Source organism: Egretta garzetta, unplaced genomic scaffold (genome assembly GCF_000687185.1).
Source record: "Egretta garzetta isolate BGI_Z169 unplaced genomic scaffold, ASM68718v1 scaffold120, whole genome shotgun sequence".
Taxonomy (NCBI): Eukaryota; Metazoa; Chordata; class Aves; order Pelecaniformes; family Ardeidae; genus Egretta; species Egretta garzetta.
This window is the reverse complement of record NW_009258270.1, coordinates 368,238-378,328: the sequence shown is the minus strand read 5'-3', so window position 1 is coordinate 378,328 and position 10,091 is coordinate 368,238. Positions and strand designations below refer to the sequence as shown.

Sequence of the window (10,091 nt, the reverse complement as noted above, 5' to 3'; positions counted from 1 at the left end):
GGGGGGGGGATGGCAGGCTTAGGTTAAAGGTTGGACTCGATGGTCTTAAAGGTCTTTTCCAACCAAAGTGATTCTATGATTCTATTCTATCCGACACGCTGGGGAGGGAAGGGGGGTCCTCCCACTGCCGTTCCCCCCCCGTCCCCATCCTCTGCAGCAGCGCTCGGGGGTGCCCCAGGCTGCAGAGCTGGTCCCCGCTGTGGCGTGGGTTGCCCTCACCTGGAATCCCATCTGTGGGCAAAAGCCCACCAGTGCAGGACTGGTTTTAGCTGGTGCGGCCAAACGCGGGCGATGGCCTCTATGGGTGCAGAGCAGCCGTTCTCGGCGGTGCCAGCCACCGCAGGCTGTGCCTGTCTCCCTGTCGTAGAATCATAGAATCGTTCAGGTTGGAAAAGCCCTTTAAGATCATCAAGTCCAACCGATCCCCTACCCCTGCCATGCCACCACTAAACTCTGGCCCTAAGCACCTCATCTACCCTTCTTTTAAATCCCCCCAGGGATGGAGACTCAACCCCTTCCCTGGGCAGCCCAGTCCAGAGCTTCACAGCCCTTGCAGGGAAGAAATTTTTCCCAATATCCAACAGCAGTGGTGTGTCCCTGCTGCCCTGGGGTGTCCTGAGGATGAGCAACATAAAAATGCAGTGGCGCTCAGCTGCCGCCCTCCGTGGCCGGGTCAGCGCGTGCGTTGTGCTGGTGGATACAGAATCACAGGATCACAAGGGTTGGAAGGGACCTCGGGAGATCATCTAGTCCAAAAAGGGCCCTCGCGGCAGCTCTTGCTTGATTTATACAGCACGGCACCTTGCCATCCGGAGGTATTCCGGGTACATTGGAGGTCCTGAGTGGTGCCACTCCAGGACCTGTGGCTGTCCCCAGCGACCGCTGAGGCCGTGGGCGCCGGGCAGTGCCACGTCTTGGCCCGTTCTCAGCAAAAGACGCTGCTCTTCCGCAGTGAAATTTCCAGTTTTTCAGTGCAGGTCTCCATCGGTGCAGGTCTGTAAGCAGCACAGCGTCTAGCAAGCTGTCCTTAGCCCATATTTTGGGGTTTGTGGGTGTTGCCAGTGGCCCCATGGAGGCAAGGCTCAGGTTCTTTCTGCTGGGTGGTTCTGAGTGCCCTCTGTTCGCAGTGATGCCCAGCGCCAGGACAAGGGGCAATGGGCACAAACTGAGGCAGAAGAGGTTTCAGTTGAACATGAGGAAGAGCTTTGAGGAAAGACTTGGAGGGTGCCCGAGCCCTGGCCCAGGCTGCCCAGGGGGGGCTGTGGAGTCTCCTTCTCTGGAGATCTTCAACCCCCGCCTGGCCGCTGTCCTGTGCCCCCTGCTCTGGGTGAGCCTGCTTGGGCAGGGGGGTGGCACTGGGTGAGCTCCCGAGGGCCCTTCCAACCCTTGCCAGTCTGGGATTCTGGGATCCCAGAGCACTGAGCTGCAGCTGGATGTTTATTAGCTGCAGCGCTGCCGGCCTGGGAGAAGGGCAGGAGGTTCGGGGATGTCTCGCTGGCTCCTGCGAGCTCTCTGAGATGTGGTCTCCATGTCAGCAACTCCGACTCTCTTATTCCGTTTCAGAAATGCAGCGCTGGAACCTATTCTCCCATCAAGCTAAGGAGACCCAGGGGACGGCTGCCTGTGCGCTGGCAGGCATAAATTGTTCTGGGCAATTAGACCTGGCTGCAGGACTTGATTGCGGAGATCGGACCCAGCCCAAGGCTTGCTTTGCTCTGATGGAGACAGGCTATTCCGTCTGCATAAAAGCACAGCAAACACATACGTGCCCTGCAGCCAAGGAGAGGGTAGCGCTGTGATGGTCTTGCTTGGCTCTGTGTCGCTGTTGCAGCTTGATTTCCATTGCGAAAGGCGTCCCCGAGGTACGCAGGGGCACAGGGAACTGCGAGACAGGGCCACCTCGTTGGGGAAGCGTGCCCAGGTGACTGACGAGCTGTTAATGCTGCCTCCTCCAGGGTTTGTTCTGCATCCCTTTTTCTTGCTGGGACCCTTCCACCTCTCCCTGGTGGTGGTCTTGGGTGCACGTGTGCATCGTACCTCTTAGAGACGTGTCCCTGGGAGTTTATACAGTGCCAGCCGTTCTGCTGGGCGGAGGTTGTTACCGACCCGAGCTGACGATACACCATCTCACTGGCACGGGGTCTGTAGAGGCACAGCAGCCTTGATGCCAAGGGAAGAACTGTCTTTATGTTTCCAAGTTGTTGGTTGGGGTTGGGTTTTGGTTTGGGTTTGGTTGGTTTTTTGTTTTTTTTTTTCCAAGACCCTTGCCTTCCCGGTCGGCGTTGATAGCTGATGTGTGCTGGAGATCTGATGGGGACAAGGGAGGTTCTCAGCCAAGACAGCAGGTCACAGGGAAGCTCCAAGAGTCCTCGTGTATTTTATAACTTGATCTGAACATGGCAGAGAGCCTTGCTTTCATCAATACTTGATATTATTTATGCCAGAGAAGGAATTAATGAGAAATTGTCTACGGAGTCGTCTTTAATTTGTCCTGCTGTGGGAAGTCATGTTTTCTGGAGAACATTAGCTATTCTTACATCCCCCTTGGTAGAGTCAGCATTGAGTAACGTGGCGGTGTTTTGCAGGAGCGTTTTGAAGTCCAAGAGTAGCCACTGTGCTTTTTGGCAAGCGTTTGGGATGCTCTTTGCCATGTCACGGCTGGTGAGCAAGCCCCGAGATTAACGTGATTGAATGACTGTTTTAATTTCAGCCCTGGTGGAGCAAAATTAGTTACAATGATATGTGTGTGTTGAATAAAATTGTAGTTTTATTAGCTATAATTGCTGAAGAAGACTTTTTAAAGACTTGACTGGGGGGGGGGGGGGGAAATTGCTAGCACTGGAATTCGTTCTTGCACAGTATGGCATTGATTATTATCATGGTGCATAATGTGCCAGCCCTCGGTCGGTAAGGCGTCACGGCGAAACCCTGGGAAGCGCTCAGCAAGGGACCTCGCCGTGTGCCTCCAGCCCCCCGGGGACTGCTACTCAAATTGTGCCTGAGCCCTGGAGGATACAAATCTCTCCCTGCGCCGCCGGGGGCCGGGGCTACCTAGTGGAGCTGTAGCGGTTCGTGCTTTCGGCCCTGGAGGTCTGCGGTTTGCTCCCTGGTGCGTTGGCCAAGACTCATCACTCGCTCGTTGGGGTTGAGCAGGGCCCAGGAACGTGGTGGGGTGGTGGAACGGGGCCCAGCCACGCTCGGGGTGGGGAGGGACCAGCTCACAGCAGAGGCGCCTGGGCGATGAGCGAGGGCGCTTCGGGTGCCGTCGGACAGGGGACGGAGCCGCGCCAGAAGAAGGGGGGGGCATGCTTGAGGGAAAAAGGTTAAAGTATTTGTGTATTTATTTAATTCCGCTGTAATCAAACCCAGAGGCCTGGTGTGGGGGGAGTCGTTTTTTCTAACTGTCTGGCATGCGATATGCATTTGTCTTAATTTATGTGGGGGGAGGCTGTAAATCTGCAGAGGCACGTTGCTGGTGCTTAGGTTTCACATGCGCATTTAAAATAACAGCACCTGACAGTTTACCAGCAGCTAAGAGGTTTTTCTGCTTCAGAAAGCAAAATATTGGGAGAGTTGCGCAGCGTGTATAAATAATTTGAGAAATTAGACCAGAATACTCAGCACGCTTTTCCGGGGAGAGCAGAAGAAGGGATAGACCCGTAAAGTTTTTGAGTCGGGGACGGAGGGGGCAGAAGCCCAGCCCAGCTGCGTGTAGCTGAATGTCATCCTCCTGTCATTTCTTTTCCCCCAGGACCCAATCCGAATGGCCACGGTGTTCGATTAGCGCTCGTTATTTCAGTTGTCTTGCCCTAATTCTTCTTTACCTTGAAGGGATGGAGAACGTAGTGCCAAGTCTGTTGGAACCAAAGAGCCCCCCAGTCCCCGGCGAGCGCTTGGGGAAAGCGCAGGAACATCTCGACCTGCTCTGGATGTGTCGGAAACTTGGGGTTTGGATCGGGAAAAGCTTCCCTGGGCTGGGTGAGGAGGAGTGTGAGGCATGAAGGCTGCTGTGTGTCTGTTCAGTATAGTTATGGGAGTCGGTAGGTTCCCCGTGGAGGTTTTAGTTGATGAATAAACTTGATTCAGACGGAAAAAAAAGGACTTGGAGGTGTGAGACCGTGGCTGTTGTTACTCCTGTGAGCGCCCAGGGACCTTGCAAACGAAGGCTGGCTTTACAAGCCGCGTGGGCATGGGCCAACCTCCTGGGTTTGCCAGTCCATGCAGACATTGTGTGGTTGTAGAAAGGCAAGACGAGGCGGGAAGTTTTCCAGCAAACGTCCTGGTTTGGTCATCGCAACCTGCGGTGGCAGCACCGTGCTCCCCTTGTCCTCCGGCCGCTTGCTGAGCCGCCGCGGGGCTTCGCAGAGGCTCCAGCCTTTGCCTTGGGCTGGGAGCGGCGATGGGCTGGCGCCGGGTTTGGGCATCGCTGGCTGCTCAGGACGGCCCCATGAAAACCCTGGAGAGGGAAGCGGGAGGAATGAACGGAGGACGCCGTGCGTTCTGTCGCTGGGCTAGATCGGTTGCGTTAAATTCAGAGCCTTTCCGCGTACAATTAATAGCCATTTTATTTAGGTCACCCTGGTTTTGTTGCTTTAAATGTATGCCTCCATTAAAGTGGAAGAAAATCAAATACATTTATCTCTGCAGAGCCTTTTGTGAACTGGTTGGGCATATTTTAAATAACCCTGGGAACTGTTAGGATTATTAAAGCCTTTGGCTCCTCCAGGTTTTTTTCTTTCCTCCTATTCTCCCCTATTCCTCCTTCCAGGCAGTGATTAAAGAAGTGGTATGGCCCTTCCTTTTCTCAGAGCCCCAAGTGGATTGAAAAAAAGAAGTTAAATAAACTAAAGCCCATTAGTTAGGCTTTATATAAGAAACTGGGTCTAAATTGGATATATGTGGGGGCATGCTGGGACAGAGGAGAAGTCTGTCGGGCTTAAGTGTCCGTTTGTAACTGGTATTATCTGGCAAGTCTTTCTTTTTTTTTATTATTTACCTTAAGTGCTAAGTGTGCATTTTGTAATACGCTCTCATTTGATGCCAGTAATTAGTTCGAATTAATCAGCTCCTTTAAGCCTCCATATTGAGCCATGCTACATCCAAAGAGAGAGGGGGGATTTGGGGGCGGCCAGCTGCTCCCCGTGTGCGCTGGGTGGGACGTGGCGCTCCGCTCGGCGGCTCACGCCGGGACTGGTGGAATTTGGCTCTTTGCTGCTCTGCTGGTTTTTGCCGTGCCCAGGGAATGCGCTGGCGGGAGGGCGCGAGCCCCGTGGCCGATAACGGGGTTCAGCTGACGGCGCGTGCTGGGTGACCCATCCTGGGGGGTGCCCAGCCAGGTCTTGGAGGTGGCGACTGCCTCTTCCAGTTCTGTTTCTGACCCTGGAGAAAACTTTCTTCTCCTTCGCGAGCATGGTGCCAGCTTGCACGTTTTGAGCGGAGACCTGGAAAACGCGCTGCTCCAGCAGCTCCAAAATACGGGGCGAGCACCGGAGCCTCGCCTGGGAGGAGGGGTCGACTTTGGACAGTCACAGCTCCTGAACCTCCTTGAGATTCGTCTGTGGGTTGGTTGTTAGGGGGTTTGGTTTTTTTTTTCCCTTCCCCTGAAATAGGGATCAATTTGCTTACTGCAGGGTTTACTGCCGGTTACCTTGACTGCGTCCCTTATTCCTCCTTGATGAAAACTTGAACAAGCCGCTTGTGTTTGATTCCCAGAGACCCGTGAGAAACAGGCTGTGTGTGTGAGGCAGTGTGGTTCTCTCATTCTATTCAGCCCTTTGTATATTCAAATTCTTCCAGTTTCAGTTCTTGCTGTTCTGCCAGATTTCCATACCATTGATGGGTTTTTCTGCATTAATAAGTTTCTTTCTCCCCCTCCCTCCCATACCCTCACCACCTTTTTGCGACTGGTGAAAAGTTTTTTCGAAGCACGCTGCCCTCTCCGTATTGATTTTCTTCTCTTGCTTGTCTAACCAGCTCTTAGATGTTTTATTTTGCAAAGCGTTAATAGAATTTTCCTTTTGCCATTGCACTTTATCTATTCAGGAGGTTTCAAGAAGTCTCATTGTGTCCCTGGACTATGGAGGAAAGAGGCTATTCTTCTGCCACAATGCGTGCCCTAAAAAATAACGCGGGGTGGGGTAAACTCAGAAAGGGCAGAGACGGAGATAAAATGTTCTGACCTTAGGAAAGAGAAAAGATAACCAATTAGACATTGTTGAAAGGGCACCAGCTGGCTTAAAGAACACCCCACTGATTATTTTTTCTTACAGACATGCTTGGTCCGCGGCCGACTCTCAGCTGCAGAGCCGCTTGCCCCCTCGCAGGTTTTCAGATGAGAACTGGCAGGGCTGACCCTTTTGTAGGTACCTGCGTGCCTGGTTCTGATCCCGAAAGGAGGTACGGCTGCGGGGAGGGATGCAGCCCCCACCTCCAGGGCATCCGCGCTCTTCGGGGTCCCAGTCGGCACCATGGAAATCTCCTGGATGCGCCCGTGCAGGCTGCGTTTGTTACTGCTAATAAGGATTTATTTGCATAAAAAAGATCTCTGCCAAGATCATCATTCCAGCCAAGTGGGGCCGCGGTACGCATGGCACAAAACGTTGTTTGCCCAGAGGACGCGTACCTGGTGGGCGAGCCGACGTGTCGCGTTGTACCACTGGGAGAGGCAAACACCGCTGCGGACCCCCAGTATGACCAGGAACCGGACCCAGAGCCCCCCCGCCCCTCCAGTGCCTGGTCCCCTGCCAGGACCTGTCCCTCCTCTGTCACGGCAGCACGGGGAGGAGCAGGATGAGCCTGCATAAGAGGTTCAAACCCATGGTGGGCCCCAGCTGAGCCCGAGAGAGGGTTTTGCACCCTGCAGCTCAGGCTTCAGCCTGCTGGGGGACTTGGGGCTGAGACATGGCCGTGCTAAAGCGAAGGTAGAGCCGTGTTGTGCCTCATCTGACATCTCTCCTCCCCCTAACAGCAATACAAGCAGCCTTTTTAGAGTCCCCAGTAATGTCCTTGCAGGAGGACATGTCATTTTGAAACGCGTGGATCCAGCCGGGAGAGCCTGTGCGCAGCAGCAGCCTCCATCTGGGTGGGGGGACCGAGGACCTCCTGGGCTGGTGGGGGCTGTGCAGCGCGCCCGAGACCCCTCTGGGCTCTGGTACGGGCCTCGAGGCGGAGGATCACACTGGAAGAGTTGCACATTAAAACTTCCACAGCAGCGGTTGGGGTGGGGAGAAAGGGGTGGTGGGCACAGGCGCGTGGGCTGAGGAAGCCACGATGCTCTAGGAAACAGCGTTAGGTGCACCATGTGATTTTTGGTTCCAGCGAGGCCAAGACCTGTGAGAATGAAAAATGAAGATTGCTGCGTAAACGGAACCCTGGAGCAGAGATAAGCGGCGGTGGTCGGATGAAGGGCAGCTCTGTCCTTATCTGCCTCCTGGTAGTGCTCGTACCTGCGGGTTTTCTTCCTTTGGAGTGAAGACAGACAGCAGGACAAATGGCTCTCTGCTTAATGTGGTTTGGATTTTTCGGTGCATCAGCATCTTTAGGTCTCGTTCAAGAGGGGTGTCGGGCAGGCGTGCTGTTCCCCGCCGTCTCAGGCATTGCTAACGCATTTTGCAGACCACTTTGGCTGAAAAAGTTAAGAACAAGTTGTTAACCAGAGGCAGGTTTTTAGATGAGTTCAGGCATCGTATAAGGTTTTGCTGCACTGTGTTTTGTTACTGTCTCCGGGAGCATCTTTCAGTCCCGTACTTAAGAGAGGTTCAAGCTGTGTTTTTTCCACCTTCCCAAAATGTGTCTCTGCCCAGCCAAGACTGAGATTGTAACTGCGCAGCGGGCTGGGTGGGTGTCCCCTGCGTAAGGGGGCTACAGTCAAACTCCACTGCCGGAACCGAGAATTCTGTGCAGGCGGGAGCTTTCAAATCCTGCCGTAATTCCCGGATCCGGATAAGGCAGCAGAAGCTGGCGCAGCTCCCGGCAGCGGTCCCACCTTCCCGCGAGGTGCTGCTCCTCCGCCCTCTGCAGCAGCCCGGCCCTTGCGGCGGTTCGGCCGTGCCGGGGAACCCATCTGACCTAAAACTGACCTGGAGGAGAAAGTGGGGGTCGCTCTGCGCCGGAGCCGTTCCCTGGCTGGGGCTGTGGCACAGGCGTGCTGCCAGCAAGGAAGAGGGCCCGGGCAGTTGGGGTGAAAGGCAGACCCTTTGGTGGCACGGGGTAAGGTGGAGAGAGCCTCTAACCGCATTGTAATACGGCGCTTGCCTAAAATAAATGGTTTAGAGAAAGCCAGTTTATAAGAACGTGGAAGTATCGTAAGAATTACTGGGGGGAAAAAACCTAAACCCCCCCCCCCCAGCTAAAAAACCCCACCCCACAGATGACCACTGGAGTCCTTTAAAGAATAAAACCTTTTTTTTAAAGATCTTCTCCCTTCCCCCAGCATCTTCTGCAATGTGGCGGTGACACAGGTTTTCATCAGCCCCTAGTTTGAAACGGGGAGCAGCCAGCCTGTAATTTCTTTGCAGAAAGATTGCCCGGGCCCTTTCCCGCAGCACGCGGGGCCGACCCGCCCCGGCTCCCGCAGCCGCCGAGCAAGGCTTTATAAAGGCGATAATGCTGGAAAATAAACCCCAGCACAACATCCTTCAAAAATAAGCGTCAAATTTTAGGTGTGGCTGCACAGATTAAATGGAGGTGGAATAAATCATGCAAATAGTAATGAAAGTTGAAAGCAATTTGGTTGCACTTCAATACGTTTCATCAGTCATCTCTCTTCTGAAGTGGAAATGCCAAGCCTGATGCGAATTAAACTTTCTCCCTCCTCCCTCTCCCCTCTTTCCTCCAGGTTCTGAAAAGGCCTTTTGAAAGCCTCTGAATCCCTTTCTTGGCTGACCAGATTTTACCCTGCTCGTGCTTCTTGAAACCTCCTCACTCTCAGCCAAGGCGGTGGCTCTAATTTGGAGAAGCCATGGGCTTGGTTTGCATCCGTGATTCCTCTCCTGGCTCTTCCTTATCTCCCTACAAAAGGGAAAAAGGCTGAGATGAGGCACAGACAGGGACCGACGGGAGGTGGAAGAGCTCCTTAGATATTTGGCTTTTTAGGGCAGCAGAACTTTGAACGTTCACTTTTCTGTTTTAGGAGCAAATGTCAGCTAGGATGGGGGTTGAAAGCAGCAGATTTCCAACAGGAGCAGCCGAGGCTGAGCCAAAGCAAGGAGATCTGACGTTCGTGCCCGAGTTGAGGCTGCTCCTGCCTTCGCCTCCCCTTCCCGGGTTGTCTGTTGTGTGTTTGCAAACCACGCAGCCGCTGTGTTAAAGCACGCGTCTCCCCTCTTCTGTCTTGCAGGTAGAGGACGCCATGCTTATGTTCGACAAGACGACCAACAGGCATAGAGGTAAGAGAGCGCGGGAGCTCGGGGACCACCTTTTGTGACAGCTTCTGCACGGTGGGCACAGCCACAAATCACTGTCAGCACGATGAGCCGGTGGCTAAAGCCAGCGGTGCTCAATCTGCGGGGCCATTCGGGTTTGAGACGGCTCCCTCTGTCCCGCGGGTGCTGCCGAGGAAGGGCTGGTTGGCACGTTATGCCGCACGTCATGGGGATTTTCTTTAGTAAGAAATGATTTTTCTGGTTAGGCTAACGACTCCTCTTTGGGAGGACCGTTGTCGGGCTCCACGGCATCCCTGGAGGCAGGAGAGCCCAGGGAGCTGCGTGCGGCAAGGCTGCAGGGAAGCAGAGGAGTGGTACCAAGGCGCTAGCGTTAGGTTAAGCTGGGCTTAGGGCCAGTTAAGCTCAGGTACTAGAAATGAAGGTGCTAAACCCTTCTGCTGGGGTCTCAAGCATGCTGGAGTTTCAAAGCTGAGGACTCCGGTGATGGGAGCTCAGAATGAGCAGGATCTCCAGCAGAGGAATTTCCCCCCACATACTTCACGGGAGAGACAAGGTCTCATCCTTGCTCGCACAGTTCTGTGAAAATGAGCTGCGGGTTGTTTTCAGTGTTACGGCCGTTCCTTTCAGCGGAAAGAAATTACGCCCCTCTGTCTCCCGGTGAGCGGTTCCCGTTACCGCCGCGGCAGAGAGGACGCGCCGCGGGCAGGG

The 10,091-nt window shown here is 54.2% G+C and overlaps 1 protein-coding gene across 1 annotated transcript in view; it reads left to right on the top strand.

The window, feature by feature from the left end:
• Window positions 1-10,091, top strand: part of MSI2 (musashi RNA binding protein 2) — a 254,277-nt gene that overhangs the window by 174,178 nt on the left and 70,008 nt on the right. The window contains exon 3 of the mRNA XM_035889498.1: window positions 9,338-9,386. Coding sequence (XP_035745391.1) covers window positions 9,338-9,386 — 49 coding nt within the window. The remainder of the gene's footprint in view (window positions 1-9,337; window positions 9,387-10,091) is intronic.